Source organism: Kryptolebias marmoratus, linkage group LG22 (genome assembly GCF_001649575.2).
Source record: "Kryptolebias marmoratus isolate JLee-2015 linkage group LG22, ASM164957v2, whole genome shotgun sequence".
In the NCBI taxonomy this organism is placed as follows: domain Eukaryota; kingdom Metazoa; phylum Chordata; class Actinopteri; order Cyprinodontiformes; family Rivulidae; genus Kryptolebias; species Kryptolebias marmoratus.
This window is the reverse complement of record NC_051451.1, coordinates 29,355,838-29,374,983: the sequence shown is the minus strand read 5'-3', so window position 1 is coordinate 29,374,983 and position 19,146 is coordinate 29,355,838. Positions and strand designations below refer to the sequence as shown.

General features: G+C 45.1%; 1 protein-coding gene and 1 long non-coding RNA gene across 2 annotated transcripts in view; one reads left to right on the top strand and one right to left on the bottom strand.

The window, feature by feature from the left end:
- LOC108251487 (placenta associated 9) overlaps positions 1–8,320 on the top strand; it is an 11,556-nt gene extending 3,236 nt beyond the window's left edge. The window contains exons 2-3 of the mRNA XM_017441823.2: positions 7,758–7,849; positions 8,050–8,320. Of these exons, the coding sequence (XP_017297312.1) occupies positions 7,758–7,849; positions 8,050–8,199 (242 nt within the window). The 3' untranslated portion in view covers positions 8,200–8,320. The remainder of the gene's footprint in view (positions 1–7,757; positions 7,850–8,049) is intronic.
- On the bottom strand, positions 2,412–18,784 carry LOC112449986. Its single transcript, XR_003038545.2, has 5 exons — positions 18,621–18,784; positions 18,004–18,134; positions 3,978–4,067; positions 3,427–3,888; positions 2,412–3,074 (listed from the first exon to the last, which is right to left on the bottom strand). It is a non-coding gene; the product is annotated as an uncharacterized LOC112449986 (long non-coding RNA).
- Positions 18,785–19,146: the final 362 nt, after the last annotated feature.

Here is a 19,146-nt window from a genome sequence, read left to right as displayed (position 1 = left end):
GTGTGTGTGTGTGTGTGTGTGTGTGTGTGTGTGTGTGTGTGTGTGTGTGTGTGTGTGTGTGTGTGTGTGTGTGTGTGTGTGTGTGTGTCCATGCTTTAAGGTCATCTGTTACAAACAGAGGACATGAGAGATGCCTGAAAGCATTGTTGGTTTCCTCTGCAACATTTAACTAATGTTTGGTTGTTAAATTTCTTCCAGCCTTAGAAGGAAAATGGAGGCCCAGTTCACACAACGCTGATTCTGAGGGAAACCGTAGATTTGTTGAAGATTTGCTGATGTTTGGCTGCGGTTTAGCAGTCATGAAACCAAAGCTTTTTGAATCCAGGTCTCAGAGTGGAGTATTTGGAGGTGTGAGCATCTTTTCTTTCTGAATTTGGACGAGGAGATGAACAACAGTAACAATGGTGGATAACAGCGAGCCTTTTGTGCTACTTGTACCAGAAACCCAACCTCACTCTCACTGAAAGGTTGGCATCAGTGTTGCCAAATATATGATAATTACAGTTTTTATAAGTTAGTTTTGGGTCAAGCCCCTCTCCTTTTCTGTCCTTTTCAACCTCCCCCCTCAGAGGAAGGTCACCTCACTTCTTTTCTTCTTGTTCTAACTTCCTGATGACGTCTTAAATGTCTCCAGACTTGATATTTATTCTTTAACAGTCAGTAAGAAAACACTTTAAACTCTGTAGATTTATTACTGAGTAAAGCACAAACCTCTCGTTGTCTGAGTTGGTGAGACTTTCTTTCTGTTCATCGTGTTTCTGCCGGTGGCACCATGCAGGCGTCCACGCTGCAGCAGGAACCGGTGGTGTCGGTGCAGCTCTGCTTGGAACTAATTATCTCTTCCAGCTGACAGACAGAAGAAAGTGTGAAACACAGGGAAATCTCTGCTCCAGTAGTTTAAAGTTATTAATATCCAGTATTTATTTGTCTGTGATGGAAATGGAGCGAGGCTGAAAGAGATGAGCTGATGGTTATTAAAAAACAACAACAGAGTGAGGATTTGGGATGAAATTAGAAACACGGCGGCTGCTTGTTGTATGGATTTTATCTCCCAGCCTGGTTATTACAGTTAACCTGCCTGACTGCAGCGAGTGTGATGGCACGCTACATTTGCTTTATCTATTGGAGTTAGTAGAACACACACACACACTCTGATGTAACCACACACCAATACCCCCGTTCTTATTTCTTTAGTCTCAGACCTGTAACCCCCCCACCCCCCACAGGATGCTGACAGAGCCAATAAAAAGCCTTGAGGTGAGACGGGTCAAAGCTGCGGTTTCATGTCGACACAAAGACACCTTCAGACGGAGCCGAGAGGAGAGAGGAGGTCAGAGAGGAGGAAGATGATGATGAAGCAGGAGATAAAAAGCCAAGGACAAGGTGGGGGGGCAGGTGCAGGTGGGTAAAGATATGATTATGATAAACCAACAGCTTCTCTCGCCGTCTGAGCAGCATCTCTTCGCTGTGACCGCCTGTTAATTTATGACCTGATAGCCGCCATGAGCCTGAGGGATGCTCATAAATACACGGCATCACCGGTAAACACAAGGACACGCCAAGGACCCCCCCCCCCCTCCTCCTCCTCCTCCTCCTCTACAGGAAAACAAAAAACATTCTCTCTTTTATCTGATGCTGAATCTCACCGACCCACTCCACTAAAGCAACTGAAGAACCAGTATCTGACTGCCATGAGACTGATGGAGACCAGCTGGTGAAGAGCGTCATGATGGCGTCTCTGAGGCAGGAAATCCCATCGCTGTTCAAAACGGTCCCAGAGTCACTGTAGGGGTCTTCAGTCCAGGGCTCTCAAAATGCTTTCTGATAGCTAAAAGTAGCTACTTTTAGCTTCCAGCTCAGTTTCAGCTTCTTCAGCAGATCACATTCTCCTCACAGAAAATCTAATTTATCTAGTTAAAAATTTGCATTTAAAAAGAAATGGAAAGAATCTTTTTGTATCTGGTTCTGGTTTATTCCACCCATGTTGATGGCAGCTTGAATCACCACCTGCTGACCAGCGACACCCATGATGTAAAACCTCCAAACCAGCGAATGGAAAGATTTTAACCCTGTAAAACCTTCACTGATGTCTGGGTGGTACAAACTGAAGGTTCGCCTCTTTGTTTGAAGAAAGAGAACAGATGTAAATTTTAAATATAATTAGATTTTGTGAACTCCAACAGAACACAGAACAACATGGAGGTTCTCCAGTGGACCCAGTCCTGAGATCAGACCTCAGATGTTTGTCCTCTCTGAGCTCAAAGCTCCCGAAGACAGCAGATAAAACTCATCTTCATCAGGCCTCTGAGGTGCTGCTATCACCACCATGTCTTCTGCACTGCAGATAATAGAAGCATGTAATTAAATCTGCACATCAATCAGACAGCACTCTTCATCCCTCCTCCTCCTCCTCCTTTTATTCTCCATCAGACGGTGGACTAATTACAGCATTGAATCATTTTTAAGAAGCAGCTGTGCAGAAAAACGAGGATTTAATTCTAAACAATTCAGCGTTCTTTAGAGGAGGCGGCTCCCTGAATCGTCCTCAAACTGTCCGCGGACTTGTCCCATCCGTAAAATAGTTTCTCTGATGTTTGAGAGACAAAAAATACATTTACAGCAGATCACAGGAAGCAAAGGGAGGAGCTCTACACCCTGAAAACTGCAGCTCATTGGCCAGTTAGGAGGAGGCGGAGTCTAATCCAAGGGGCTCATCAGGTGTGTGAGGGGGTGGAGTCTAATCCAAAAGGTCATGAAGTTTACAAGGAGCAGTCTATGCACCTTGTAATAAACTCCGCCCCTTTTGTAAACAGTGATCGGGCCTCTGAGGAAATATAATCAATCAGCAGGTGTTTATTGGGCAAAAAGACGGGAATAAATAAAGACGTTAACTTTTCCACATCTGAGCGAATATATAAGCAGCAAAGGCATTTTTTCTCAAAAACGTACTTTAAGAGGAAACTCAGCAACGGGGAAGGGGTGATTAGGGAAAGGCTGCGTTATTCCCCATCAAAAGGTGCTGTCTTCTATCCAACCATCTTCTCCATTCCGGGTCGCGGGGTTCTGTCCTCTACCTGAATGTAAAACAACAAGGAAACGTCTGCGTTTGTGACAGCTGGATGAAAGATGTGTAATGCTTAGTTTATTGTTGAGTAGGTAAAGGAAAACGTTTTTGGCCCATGTGAGAAAAAGTTTGGACACCCCTGAACTACAACTTGTATAAATGTTGATTATTGTCAGTGATTGGCTGGTTTCTGTGCGAGTTCGTGGTCATGTAAAGAGATGACAGAGAGAAGGCTTCTTCTTCACACTGTTGGTGCTTTTCTGTACAGTTGATATTTAAATTGTGATTCTGATAGTTTGCTGGTTTATATTCATCAGGTATGATTCAGTGTTGAACTGGGAAGGGAGGCCCCGCCTGCTTACCTTTGACCTGCAGACAGATGCTGGGGCTCAGGATGGGCTTGCAGGACTCAGGTGTAACTGTGCTGAATTGTGATGTTGGCTCCTGCAGGGGGCTGTCAGGTTTGGCAGCAGCCATTACTGTTGATTAGATTCTTCAACATCACATTTTCATTTCCCGAGACACTGGCAGGCGGCGGCGCAGAGCTGAGCTCATTCCAGCTGCTTATTAGAACGCCTCCTTGCAGCCGGTTAATAACAGCGATGAGCTCTGAGGAAATGTTTTACAGTGTCGCCGCCAATCATTTTCCATCTGATTTACCTCTGATGATTGATGGACGAGCAACAAATGAAAGCAGAATAAAAAATGTGTTGGATGTTTTTCCAACCATCTAAAAGACAAACACACACACACACACGCTGCACAGTGGAGACAGAGCAGCGCCTCATTCGATGGCAGCGGCGTGATGAATGGCTGATGGAGGCCTGGCAGGATGGCAGAGTAAACAATTAGTGCCATGTTGATCTTTCCTCTTCCCCTCTGCCCTGCATCCATCCTTCATCCTCATCCTCACCTCTCTCACTCTGAGTCTGATCTACAGACGCGATGAGAGGAACCGGCGGAGATGGACACAGGTGGGTGGAGCCTCTGAGAGGACAGCCAGCTGTTTACAACAAGGAGACAGGAAGGAAAAGGCTGAAGACCTCTCAGCTTCCAGCTGCTCAGAGAAAAACAAAGAGGATGTAAATGTTAGAATCGTTTCAGAAAGTGCAGCTTTGAGCTTCATTTGTTGAACGTCAGTGAATAAAAACGATTCAGATATGGTCAGTCAACCAAACCTGTTCCTAACATCGACTCCATCAGAAACACTCAAAACATGCTTCTAAGACTAAAAACTCACCTTAAAATTCATTTCAACCGTTTCTGTGCTTTTAATCTCTCCTGTCTGTTCTGTTGGCTCACCTGCCTGAGTCACACCTGCTCTGCACCTCTGGACCAAACATCTGAAGATGTCTGGAAAAGCTGCTCCGGGTTCTCAAGGTTGTTCTGGAGAAGCAGCGTTCCTTTGTGGGCGGGGCCTGAGTGTCCCGCCTCCTTCCTGCTTCATTGTGTTCGGATCTTTATTCAACCATGAACTGTGACGGTTTATGAGTCTGATTCTGATGGATCACCTGAACACAAACAGGCCTGTGTGTGTGTCTGTGCGTGTGTGTAGGTGTGTGTATGCGTCTGTGTGTGTGTGTGTGTGTGTGTGTGTGTGAGAACGAGGTCATGCTGATGAATGACCACTCTCCCTGCAGTTCGAGGCAGCAGCAATCTGTTCCTGTCCACCAACATGTGTGTGTTTATGTTTGCAGGTTTTCATGAATGCATGAGGTGTGTGTGTGTGTGTGTGGTGTGTGTGTGTTGGGGGGGGGGGGGACGGCAGAACAAAAGAGGTGTTGTGGCTTCCTCACTGGTGCATTGTGGGAATTTAGGGGTTTGAGGAAGGGGGGGGGGGGTGACCCCACAGACAACAGTCACAGCAGGTCTCAGAGCACAGCTCCATAAATCTCTCACACAGATCGTTACAAGTAGGTCATGATGAAGCTGCCGAAAGGAAAAGGTGGCCCTGCAGAGACCACCCCACAGCCGAAACCACCCCACAGCCGAAACCACCCCACAGCCGAAACCACGACGCAGCCGAAACCACGACGCAGCCAAAACCACCCCGCGGCNTTGTATGAGCACAACAAGAGCAAACAGGAGAAAATGCTTCTCACTGTCTGGTGATAAAATAACTCAGCCAGTCAGCTCTTTTACATCAGCCTCACACACACAGCCTCACACACACAGCCTCTCACACACACACAGCCTCACACACACACCCTCGCAGTAACAAACTTTCAGCTGGAAGCGTGGCAGCAGGCAGCTGTGTTCACACCGACGCTCTGATGGGAGAACAGCTGCAGCTCAGGAAGTGAAGAACCCCAAACCCCCACCTCCCGGTCCGAACCAGCAGAACATTCTGTTACAGAACCAACACCAACATATTAGTCATGTCCTGCTCTTAAAGGCATATCTGGAACATTTTAAAGTGAGAGTCTGTAGGAAACACTGATTCAGGAACAGCTCTGTTTCTGCTGCGGTTACCGTCAGGAATCCAGGAACCAGAGGCTCCTAACTCAGGGTTCAGATACTCAGAGTTATTTAACCTCGGTGGAACAGAAACCCAGAGTTTCTCCTCTCAGGAGAAGTTAAATCAGAGTTTATGGATAAACTCAGTTTGTTAAACTTCCTCTCTGGAACGCCTCCTGTTCCCTCTGATTCTGTAAACACTAAGAGGAGAAACATTTTGTTTGATTCGGTGCAGCTGGGTGATCTAAAGGAAACTGTTTCTGTTCCTGAGGAAAGGTCAAAGTCAGCTGAGACAACTTGTGTCCACTGGGGACCAGAGGGATTTCATTGTGACAGGTTTTTGTTTTTACAGCAAAAACATGACAAAGGATCACAAATGAAACCTGAGAAACTCACAACATGACAGAAGATCATTTTACTGCTTCTACTACAAACTGAAAATACTTTTAAAGATCTGATGTGATCCAACAGCTTGACTGAGTCTTGGAGAAAAACATTAAAATAATGAGATGATTCTGATGGGCTGCAGGTGAGAGAGGAGAAAAAACCCAGTCCGTCAGCTCAGGTGTTTCTCCTCAGTAATCCCAGAGGACTACTGTTGTTTCAGCCTCTCCTGGACTTTGTGTTGCTGTCAGTTTTCATATCTTCTGTCTGCATCTTGGTTCCTTTAAAATCTGCACCAACACAGCATTTAACCTGAAAAGAGAAGAAGTTTCTGCATCTGGACGGTTTGAAAGGTGAAAGCACCTCGTGATGTTAAAGTTTTATCTGCTGTCAGCCTGCAGGCGCTTCCTGCCTTCAGAGAGGCAGATAATTAAAAGGAGGAAACATCTGGAAGAACATGTGGCTCTTCAAACTGTTTCACACCTCGGTTTTATTTTCTGCTGTTAAACCTCAGCTTCAAGACAGGATCGAAACAAAATCCTCCAAATACACAATATTCTCCTTCGTTAAAGTTTTCTACAAGAAAGTTAAACGATGATGATGATGAGGATGACCATTCTCCAGTTTTTCAGATTTGTGCTGCTCAACACAACCAACCATCACTCTTCATCTCTCTGCTGGAAACAGAACTCAGAGGAAAACCAGTTTTCTCCCATTTTATTCTTCCTAAGAACCAGCTGAGATGGGAGGTCAAAGGTCACCAGGATGAACCCATTAACAGCTGGAACCAAACGGTCAGGAGGTGTCAGGACGTGAAGCGGTGAGAATCCAGACAGACCTGATGGAGCGCCATGTCACATGACCGCTGCCAACGAGGCGGCGTTACTCTGCGTCACGTCGTCCCTGATCTATAGCTAAATATAGACTTTAGACAGAATATTTATTAAACAGGAGCTGAAAGCTTCACATGGCTGTCAGGTCTTCCTGTCAGGCGCAGTTCTGACACAAACCAGCAGGTGTTGCTCTTCTGACTGTGACTGCTTCACTCATTCATTCATTCATGAAGCAGTGGGGTCAGAGTGGCTCATTGTTTCATGAGGCTTCAGTTTAATCATCATTGTTCAAAAGAACAACACAAAAGCAAATGGAAGCCAAACAACAATCCAGAGGAAAAATCAAGAACCAGAGAATAAACGATACAATGGAACAGGGAGCGAGAACCAGGAGGTGATTACAAAGTGAGAGCAGGTGGCTCAATGACAGGATGAAGACCAGCTGGGAGGTGAAGCTGCTGCTCACCTTCCTTTCATCAGGAGGCTGTGACTTAAAGTGAAACCAAACTGCCATTAAACATCGAAGAAGAAGAAGCTGGGATGTGATGGTGGATCAGGGGAGCTGAGGGAAACCATGATCAATGACAAAAACCCAGAATCCTCCCAGCAGGACAGAAACAAGAAGAGTGAAGCTGCAGAAACATGAAGCATGAATCAGGGCGAAGGAATGCAGCAAATAACTGACTTCATGAGAGGAAAGGACCATCTTCTGCATGAAAACTAGGATTTCCAGTGAAGGAGCATAATTGGAAACATGTGGACCACAGGATTGTTTGCAAAGATGGATTTCAACATTTTCCAGCAACCTGCCAAGAATCAAAGGCTGAATTATTTTCAGAATAACTTCAGGGAAAAACAGGAAGAGAGAAAGAGAGAAACCAGCAGAAGGAAACGATCTAAAAGTGTTGGAACCAGAGTTCTCTCAGTCAAAATGTTTGAATATATTTATGTCCTGCAGGTTCTTGTTCCTCATATTTGTTAAAAGTTTAGACTCAGACTTCTTCATGTTGTGTTTCCAGGACTGGAATCAAACCGGCAACCTCGGGCGGTGCATTCAGGTGCCTGTCAGGAGCACCGGACTCTTCACAGCCGTCTGGATGTGGTGGAACAGGTGGAGCATCAAACATCTCACCCAACACCCACCCGTCGGTGGTCTGAACCTTAAAGGACCATCGTTCCTGAAGTTTATAAGAAACACAGTTTGTGCTTCATGTTCAAGAGCCAGAGTTAATCTGACTCACCTCACACACACACACACACACACCTGTTGACAGCTCTTTCACTGGTGGCTGAAGTTCTTCTTTCCTGCAGAGGGTGGAGGACACCGTGGACAAGTTGGAGGCGGAGCTGGCGGCTCTGCTGGACACCATCGAAGCACCACGATGGCGTCCTCTGCTGGACACGAATGAGAAAACTAAAGTAGACATCCTGCAGGACCCGGGTCAGAGGGACCAGTCCTGAGCCAGAGACCAGTTTCAGCGCCTGAACTTTAAACAAGCAGAGCTGTGCAGAAGTCTTAAGCAGCTCTCATCGTTTTATATACTGCCTAAAATATGTGATTTAATAAAACCTGACATCAGTGGTTCGTTCCCTCATTATTGGGCTTAAATAGTTCAGTTTGTTTTTAATTACCTTTAAAATCAAAGGTATGATGAGTGGAATATAAAAAAACAAACCTAAAGATCAAAATCTTGAAAGAATGGACACCGACTCTGACAAGGCCAGACGTGAGGAGTCAGAACCAGCAGACACTGACAAAGGTTTAACCTTTTATTGAATAACCCCAGACTAGTTGGAACGATAGATCCAGAAAGGACACTCACGGACTGGAGCGGGCCTTGGCTGGAACCAGGTAAGACAGCCGGGAGGTGAGAGTTGTTAGCAGCGTCGGTCTTTGTCGTGGGGCTGAGACGTTGAGACGAGTCCGAGGACAGGCAAGGAGTCAGAACCAGGGAGACAGAGAGATGCAACCAGATCCAGAAGGGGAGAATCCTGAGGACAAATTCCAGAGTCCAGAAGAGAGGTCATTCACCAGGTATTCGAGTCAGTATCCGATAAGGAGCAGGCGACAGACGAGAGACAGGCGTGGGGTTGTGGGTTTCAAGGCAGGCATGGACTGTGCGATAACGCTGGACATCTACTAGGAAGAACTGTTCAATAATCTGGCACTGGCTTGGAGTTGAGAGTGAGCTTTTGTACTGTGGGATCCAGGTGGAGATGAGGCGTGGAACCAAGAGGCGTGGCATGGGCGGAGAGGCTGTGGAACGTTACTGAGACTTGGAAACTGTGAGCAGAGGCGTGGCAGGAACAGCAGACTGTGACAGACTCAAGACTTTTGCACAGGATGTAGTCGGAAATCAAGTCCTGGAGAAATAAAGTTCACTTTCTTCATTTCCAGAGTTTCAGGATTGATCTGGTCTTTCTCAGGTTCTAAAGGACTAAAAACCAGCGAGTCATTCTTCATTAAACAGGAACTAAACGTTCAAACTGGGTCGGAAGAACCGGGCCGGGTCTCGCTGCTTCCACAGGATCTCAGAGGTCCAAACAGGACAATGATCCCAAACACAGCAGAACGGTCCAGAACCAGAACCTTAGAGAGCTGAGCAGAAACCAATGACCTGAAGCAACGCTGGAACGAAGAGTGGGCCACAACTCCACCACAACCAGGAACCCACTGAGAGTTCTGCTGCTGGAGGAGGTTCTGTTGGGTCGGGAGCTGGAACCAGGTTCTGTTGGGTCAGGAGCTGGAACCAGGTTCTGTTGGGTCAAGAGCTGGAACCAGGTTCTGATGGGTCAGGAGCTGGAACCAGGTTCTGTTGGGTCAGGAGCTGGACCCAGGTTCTGTTGGGTCAGGAGCTGGAACCAGGTTCTGTTGGGTCAGGAGCTGGACCCAGGTTCTGATGGGTCAGGAGCTGGAACCAGGTTCTGTTGGGTCTGTTTTTGTTCACTTCAGGTCTGATGTGGATCCGTTTAGAACCCGGTAAAGACCGGATCAGTCTAAGTCCTGGATCTGCAGGGAGGAGGACTCAGAAGCAGTTTTTCTGCAGTATGTTTTCTTCTCCTGAGTCATGGGACGACCTCATCATCTTCATCCTGCAGCCGATCCTGGTACAGTGCACGTGCACAACACACGTGCACAACACACGTGCACACTGCTGTTCTAAGAGACCCAGCCCTGGACTGCCTTTAGACCAACCCTGGACCTCAGGGCTGCTGTCCTGCATGTTCCACCTGCTCCTCTGCTCCAGCACACCTGGTTCAGGGTTAAATCCTCCTGTTAGTCCCTCAGTGATTAACCAGGTGTGTTGGAGCAGAGGAACAGGTGGAACATGAAGGACAGCAGCCCTGCTCTAAACAAACCTTTAGTGCTGGAAGTGAAAATAACTCACAGAAACGGAGTCACTGGAAGGAGATTTATTTCTTTATCAAAGCAAATAAAGCAGCAAGTTCTCGTTTCAACATACATCTCAGTTGATACAGAAACAAAACTTTCCACCGATTGGCTGTAAAAATCTTCTGGATCACGTGAAGGAAATGAGCGTTACGCATCGTCTTCTCGATTTGTTTTTAAGAGTTTAAATCGTTTCCCACAGCAGTCAGAGAAGTAGGGGTCAGGAGGTGTCGAAGGCATCGGTCCGGTCGGTGGACAGGAGACATGCTGCTGCTGGTCAAACACCTTTATGTTCACACATACAGAAACACAATCACAATCCGGTTCAAACACTGTCTGAAGGAACAAAAGTATAAACGGGTCAACATCAGAACTCAGAGAAGGCTACAGAGTAAAATCTGTCGTTTCCATTTACAGGTGATTAGCATATAATTACAGCTACACTTCAGGCAAATGTTGACTCTGATGCTGTCTGAATCTGAGAGAGAACCGAACCTGTGACTCTGACAGGGTTTTATATTTAAATGCAGCAAATTATTTCTTGGGATGAGGTGATGATTCAGCCCAGCAGTGAAGCCGTCCGAGGAGCAACCGACATCATCCCGGAACATCCTGCTGGCTTCACAGCATGTTCTTACAAAAGTCCCCAGCACTCAGGTCAGCGATCAGGTGAGCATCGAGGTAAGCTAAGACCAAAAGCCTCCGCATGCATAAATCAGCCAATCAGGCTCAAGCTCCAGGCTTATACTGTAAAGGTACATGCAAAAACCAACCGAAAAGACAAAAACAAGCAGAAAAACACCAGGATCAAGACGAACATATATTCTGTCCGACTTGGAAGATTTGGCTTGATATACTTTTATCTAAACCTAATCAGGATGCATGATGTAAAAGAAATATTCTTGTTTTAAACTCGTCTCATATCTGTGTGTTAACTCTGAAGGTGCAGCTGCTCAGGCTGCCATGTTGGACAATCCTTACATTTTTACAGGCAGAGGGACGTCATTTGAAGACATCCTGCTTCTGCCTCATCTTCATAAAGACATCATTTGTTTAGTTACTAATTAACACAACTATCCGTAGGCTGCAGCGGCCATCTTTACTGTCACCTCAGGTCCTATGGCCCCCCTCAGACTGGATGGAGACCTCAGTAGACCATAGAAAAACCATCAGAACATGGATGGGCTTCGCAGGGCCAGGAGGTGCACATTAAGAAGGCAGGTTCCCCACACTCAGGTCTCCCCAGTCCATTCACCGTGTTCTTCCCCCCGGGGGGCGGGTTTAAAGTCAGTGGGACGGTCTGGGCGAGGGTTAGGGCTTAGGGTTAGGTTTAGGGCCTGGGTTTGTGGTTAGATCAGTGATATGGAGCCACATGAACCACCATGTTTCTTTGAGAATTTGAACCTGCCTCATGCCGAGGCTACAGCCCCATCGTGTCCACACCTCGCTGGCAGAGGTCTCCAACAACCAGTCCAGGTTCTTCATGCTCAGCTGTCCTTCAGGCACCTTTTAGACTTCAGACTTTCTGATTTGTGTGTTTTTGTTTTAGTGGGTGTGCCCTCTCTGGGGGTCCCTGACAGGTCTTCTGCTGATTGGATCTCCTGGAAACATACGGCTGATGTTCCAGCAGCAGATTTTAGCTCTCGGTCCTCAAACCTTCGTTAGTATTTTATGAACCCTGTAAACATTCCACTTGGAAGAATTTGATGTATTTCATCAATAATTGAAGCACTTGTAAATACAGAATATCAGTGAAGCTGCAGGGGTGAACTGCCAGTTTTGTTTGGTCAAGTTTTCTCCTTTTTGTTGGGTTAGGGAGTCAGGTTTAGTGAAGGTCTTTATGTTGGCTGTGCAGTATGTAGAACTTCTTTGAAAAAGATGTTTCACCCTAAACTTACAATCCCGTCTGGGAAGAGAGGGGTCGTTATCCTGAAGGAGACCTAGACTTGCATAAAGTTTCAGATTTTACAAATGTCTGCTACAGGTTTGGTAAATCTAATCGTCAAAGGGGGAACAGAAGTTTAACACACAGACATGAGAGCTGAATCATTCTTCTCGTTTTGTTCTGAAGACATCAGATTGCTTTAATTCACAATCTGTCTTATTCTAACATTTAGGTTCCACTGAACCTGCGATAATTTGTACATAAACACGTTAAATCTGTATAAATACCAGCATCTTTGCTTGTAGAAGGAATAAATCTTATGTTATACAGAGAGAAAGAAGACATACAGTCACACATTCAATGTTCCCTAGAAAGAGTTCTGCAAATGGTAGAAAAGCTTTGGCATATTTTGCCTACAAGTTGTGCCTGCACACTTGGAAAGAAGAGCGAAGTGAAGGAGGTGAGAAGCTTCACGCAGCTCTTCTCTCAGTTTATACATCGGGTTAGCAGTCCCACATAAAACTGTGGTGACTTCAATTACCTGCACTATCACCTATATACTATACGCTATTTACACTCTGTTAGGCCCAAGGGTTTAAGGTGGTCTTTAGCTACATGTTCTGAAATTAATGAGACCACCTTAAATGTAGCAGAATAACTGATAGTCAGCGACACGTTGAAGNCACAGCAGAAACCACCCCACAGCAGAAACCACCCCACAGCCAAAACTTCAGCTGAAACCACCCTGCAGCTTTTTTCATGACATATTTAAATAATATTAATAAATAGCTCAAATATAAAAGAAAGATAATAGGTAAGTAAGTAAACACATTTCCACTGGGCCGTAACTTTTATTGTTTTTGTGTTAAAATGATCAAAAATATTTCTGTTGCAAACACTAAAAAAAATGTCTTTTTTGATCTAATAATTTCAGATTTAACATTATCAGACATTCAGCATCATCAGGTTTTGTTAAACTATAAATCTTCCCTCAGCTGTGGAACAAACAGGGGTTCCTGTACTGCTGCTGCAGCCGTTTGAAAAAGTTGTGCAGTTATTCATCCGTAAAGAACAGCCTGCTGTGTAAATCAGGGACCGTCAGCAAACAATTCAACTGTTTTCTCACATTTCCTAAATTAATCTATAATTTATAAACTGAGTCAGATTATAAAGGGTGTTTTTGTTTTTCCCAACAAGAAAACTTCTCCACAGTTCAGACGAGATCTTTCTGTCATCACACCAACGAGCAGGAAGCACTTCAAGCTGAAATGTAAAAACAGAATTTTGAATTTGAAACCGGATGTTCAGAAATGAAAGAGGAGCACAAGTGGCTGCAGGAAAGCTCTCTGCTCTCTGCTCTCCCATCATCAGGGCCCTCCTGGAACCGCTGAGAGCCACAGATGGGTCCTGATGGACTCTGATGGGTTCTGATGGGCTCTCCACGAGGAAATACGTGGGAGGATGGTGTGTGAGTGTGTGTGAGTGTTTAAATAAAAGCCTCAGAGTGAGTGAATGAGTGAAGGTGATGGGTTGTCTGCAGGAAGAGAACCTTTTTTATGCCACATTGTCATACGTGTGCACCAAACTGTTCATGTTCAGCGAGCACGTGTTTATTAGCAGCTGATCATGTGACCCTGAGACTTTGTGTCCTGACACACCAACTGCCCCCACCTTCTCTTTCTGTTGGGACCTCAGGTTCCAGAAGCTGCCATGCTGCATTTTTGTGCACTAGCTCCACCCACTCCTTGATACACAATCATGGTGTCACATGACCTTTCCAAAAAAGGTTAAAAACAAAAACAACTGCACTTCTATTCTATAAATAGAATCCACTCTTAGGAACAACAAGTTAGCAGAAACAGAGTTAGAACAGCTCAGGCTGAGAATAACTGAAAACACCTCTGAGCAGAACCAGGAGAAGAACAGACGGAGAAACATCCTCATCTCTGATGTTCCTGCAGAATCTGAGGAACTCTGAGGGACTTCCTGCAAACACAACATCCAGGTCCATGTCAGACCCAGCAGGACTCTGAGACAGACTGGTCCATCCTGAGGACACTGAGTCCTGTTCTGGTTTCAGCCTCTGGGTTCTGGCCTGAGATTGACAGGTCAGCAGGATTCTGGGTAATGGAGTCTGCAGCCCTGCAACACATGCTGCTCCTATCAGACACTGCAGGGGAGGAAATACTGGGTTACTCTCTCACACACACACACACACGCATGCACACCCCAACACACACCTCGACACACACAGTGAGCTACCTGTCTCATCTTTCCTGGTTGAACACTAATAATAATTTAAATATGTAATAAAAACTGACATCATCTCTTACATGTTCATCTTTAATTTAATGAGATATTTTCACCACGATAGACAAGAAAAAAGTGTTTTAGATCATACTGGTGGTGTTTCAGTTGTTTTCAGTCTGACAAAAACAAATTACCTCAAAAAAGAAAAAAATCAGACTAAATAAACAAATTTCCTGTATTCATTAGTTTGATTTAGAATTTGAGAATTTAATTTAAACTTGTTCCTTTACGGAGTTTCAGTTATAGTTTTTATTTCTGTTTTCAGTAGTTTTCAATCTGTTTCCAGAACGACAAAAACCAACAGAAGTTTGTCAAATCAATCAAAGAAAATAATCTAGTTTGTTGTTTATTTCACATAAACTCAGTGTTTTACATATTATTTCTGACTGAGAGGGTGTTCTGTATCAGAGTGGCAGAAGTGTTTGTGATGAACTGATGAGACTTTGTGTTTCTCTCCTCTCAGCTGCTGAAGCAAAACAGGAATATTTGACAAAAATAAATCAAATCAAGTCAAACTCACGCAGAGAGCTGAAAACCAAATCAAATTACACTCAGTCTGCAGGAGAATCCCAAACCTATTTATCAAGACTTCTCATTTCTCTCCTTCAGTCCACTTTTAGTTTATTTTCAATTCTACGACATGAAATTAATTTGTGTTCCCAGAGCATGAAGCATGCAGGAGAAAACACACGAGAAAATTATTATCAATAACTCACACAGATCTTCATGTGCCTCAGACACGTTAAAGACGAAGGATTAAATCATGAAACGTTCCTGGTGCAGCTGAAACACACACACACATTCTTGCAGCTGAAACAGACACACACACACACACACACACACCTACATTCCTGCAGCTGAAACAGACACAAACACACACACACACCTACATTCCTGCAGCTGAAACAGACACACACACACACACACACACACCTACATTCCTGCAGCTGAAACAGACACAAACACACACACACACCTACATTCCTGCAGCTGAAACAGACACACACACACACACACACACACACACACACCTACATTCCTGCAGCTGAAACAGACACAAACACACACACACACCTACATTCCTGCAGCTGAAACACACACACAGACACACACACTTTGTGTTCCTGCAGCTGAAACAACCCCCCCCCCCCCCACACACACACACACACACACAGACACACACTCTGACGCTGGCAGCCCGCCCTGATCTCATTTGGTCTCGATTAAAACGGCCAGAATTGGATTTGAGGTAAAAGGCCACGTCAGGAGAGAACAAATGGGTCGACGGCACGAGCAGCAAGATGAACGAGTGTCTGAGAGACGGAGAGCTTCTACAGGCAGGGAGCCTTCATCATGTCTGCCTCCTCCTCCTCCTCCTCATATGATGAAGCTGACCTCCACATGGAGGTGAAGTCAGTCTTCTCTGCCTCTTCAGGTTTCTGGTTTTCTGGGGATTTAAATCAGTTTCTGGCTTTATTTCTTTGATTTTGATGTTTCTGTCTCTGCTTTGGTTGGTTTCCAGTTTAGGGATAAATTTATTTGTCATTAGGAAATCTCAAACCATTAGATACATTTACTGTATTTAGTTAAATTTATCATTTTTTTAATCGCACAGATTTTGAGACCAGAGCACCTGTGAACCAATCAGAAACCGTTTACGTAACATCTCTGAAAGCGTGGAGAAACTCCTCAGAATAGAAGTCGAGTTGTTTTGGGGCGAGCGGCCGCAGCTCAGTCTGAGTGTACCTGCAGCAGTTTGCTTTAGTTCCTCTGCTCGACCTGCAGATGTGCCTCTAAACTGTAGCTTTCAGATAAAACATCACGTCTGATGAAATCAAAGATCTGAGATCCATCCAGGCCTCGCCCACGTCCTCCTGCCTGCCTGCAGAGGCATTAAGAGACCATCAAGTGTTCTGATGCCATCATGGTGGACAATGGAGCGTGTCGTCCCCCGAGGCTCGGTGCTCAGACAGCATGTCTGATGCCGACTACGTCCCCCGAGGACACTGACAACGAGTCGGTCTGCTACAACAGCAGCAATTAACACTCGTGACTCACATTTAATGAGAATAAAAACAAAATCTCCTTTTTGAAACAAAACTCAAGGCTCAAAGACTGAACCCTGAACCGGAGGAGCTGCATCATCAAGAAAGATTTATTTTTAGGTTTTAGGGAATCTAAACTGGGACATCACAGAAGGAAACTTGAAAAGACCTTTCAGCTCCAAAGAGCTTTAAAGTCATTCAGCTGCAGAAATCTCAGCTTTGAGCTGCTTTCAAACAGGAGCTGCTGAGTCAAACGCTTGAGTCTGTTGTGACGTCAGACACAATCCCAACATCTGGACAGATGTTTTCTGACTGACAGCAGGTATGATGTGGTGCCTCCACTCAGACCTTCCTCTGGGTGAAGGAAATATCTGAGGGTTTATGGAGCTCTGGAGACAAAATGCTCCTGGAGGATTTATTCTAGAACCAACTGGAACCTCCTCCACATCTTCTACTTCTGCATCCTGCAGCATCCAGGGGTCCTGCAGGTCTTAGGGCCCCGCAGGTCTTAGGGTCCCGCAGGTGCTCAGGTCTGTCTCAGTCTCAGTCCATCCAAAGAAAAACTTACACATGAATTATTGACGTGCTGAAAGAGGAAATCAGCTGCAGGTTTAAACAACAGAACATTAAGAGATCTTCACTGAGTTCTGCTGTTTTTAACATTAAACATCTTCAATAATTCAGCTGAATCTGGTGAAATCACAGTTCTGCTGTTCTTATTGATGAAAGATGTTTTCAGACAAACTTCAGCAACATGAACAGAATAATCTCTCTGCCTCTGGATGCTCATCTCTGCTGCCTGCCAGCAGCAGGCTGCGGTGTGTGTGTGTGTGTGTGTGTGTGTGTGTGTGTGTGTGTGTGTGTGTGAGGATAATGACACCAGGTCATAGCTGTGTGACACGCTGCAGCCAAACGCTGCCCTCTATAGGACACTGCTCAAATTACAGCTCACCTTTAGGGTCAAAAAGGTCTGAAGATTGATGCAAACTGAACAGAATCGTGTTGTTGATCGTTTCATCATTTGTTTGGGTTAAGACATTTATCTAACTTCAGCAATCTTCAGATCCTTCTCCGTCTTTAGGCAACAAAATAATGTGCACGATCAAGAATAATCCGTGCACAAAAAACTGATATGCTGAAAACCAGAGATGTGCATTTTAAGCAAAAACACGTTTTTCCAGTAATTATTAGATTTTTCTTTGAATCCATTTTCTTCTGATGCACATTTTCTGTCAGTAAAACTGACTTTCTATTTTCTGATCCTTTCAAAATAAACTCTGATGGCAGAAAGACACCGAGGACGCTCCGAGTCGTTTCTCTGTTCTTATTTTCAGGAGGGAGGGGGTCTGTTGAAACAACGAGGTGTTCAGTCTGATTCCAAGTCTGATCGTCTTCGAGCTGAAAGATTCGGAGGAAACAAGAACCGAGACGAAGACGAGAAGGTTTGTTTAAATGTTTGCAGCTCAGAAATAAAAATAAGTTCTGAGTCATGTGTGACGATGTTTCAGCCTTTTGAATCACAAAAACACCGAGATACTGAAGACGGAACGAGACAATAGATTCAGAATGAGTCAGAGTGTGGAAACGTGTGTGTGATTAACATGTGACACACACACACACACACACACTCCTACCTGTCAGCCTTTAAACTCCACACAGAGGTGGAGCACTAACAGGTGTGGGATCTCTTCACATCCTCCTTCAGCTCGTTTCTCTCCTCACGTTCATGAAGTCGACTTTATTCAGCTGAAGAACCGATTTTATCCTGAAAACACAAAACAGACGAGTTCAGCAGATTCAGGTCATTAGAACCAGTTCAGGTCCAGTCTGGAGCACTTTGTTCCATACTGCTAATCATCCATCCATCCATTTATCCATCAGTCATTCATCCATCCATTTATCCATCATCCATCCATCCATGTTAGTAAAATGTTCCTCCCCAGAACCAGGGAAAGGTTCTGATTAATTTAAGCTCTCGTTAAAGCAGGGGTCACCAGGTTGGTTTATCAGCCAATAACAGATACCTGACAGCAGTGGTGTCCAATCCTGGCCCTGGAGGTATCCTGATGATGTTTAGATTTACTTGTTAAAGATTTTTAACTATTTTGATCATTAGTTCATTTGAGGACTTTATTCAGGAGGAGGTTAATAACTCAAAGATTGTCAAATTATTCAGGAAGTATCAGACTGGAAAAGATCTTTTTATCTGCTTCTGGCTGTCATATTTCTCACAGGGTCAAAGGTGCCTCACCGGATCAGAAGCTGTCCTCACTTCATTTCTGGGGAACCTGGAAGCTGCTCGGGCTTCGAGAGGACCACAGGAAGGCAGGTTCAAGCCCAGAGATCTGTCTGAGGTCACCTGAGGTCACCTGATGTCAGCGAGGAGGTGGCGGCTGAAGCAGGAGTCAGGTGATGTGCAAACTGGAGCAATGTTCTTAAAGGTACAAAGCTTACTTCTCTTTCAACATTTTTGTCAGGTGTGGTGGAGAAGGAGACGGACCTGGTGTGCAGACTCATCTTCAGAAAATAAAATTATTTATTTCAACATAAAAGAAACAAAACTAAATCCAGAGACCGACCAGACAGAGCAGAACCAGACAGCAGTGGAGACAGACAAACAAACCAGCGAGTAAACAGAGGAGATGACCGGGTTTTAAAGACAGGTAATCAGGTGAAGAGGACACAGGTGAGAGATAACGAGGAGCAGGTGGAGATGGGCGGAGCAGGTGGAGATGGGCGTGGCAGGTGGAGATGGGCGTGGCAGGTGGAGATGGGCG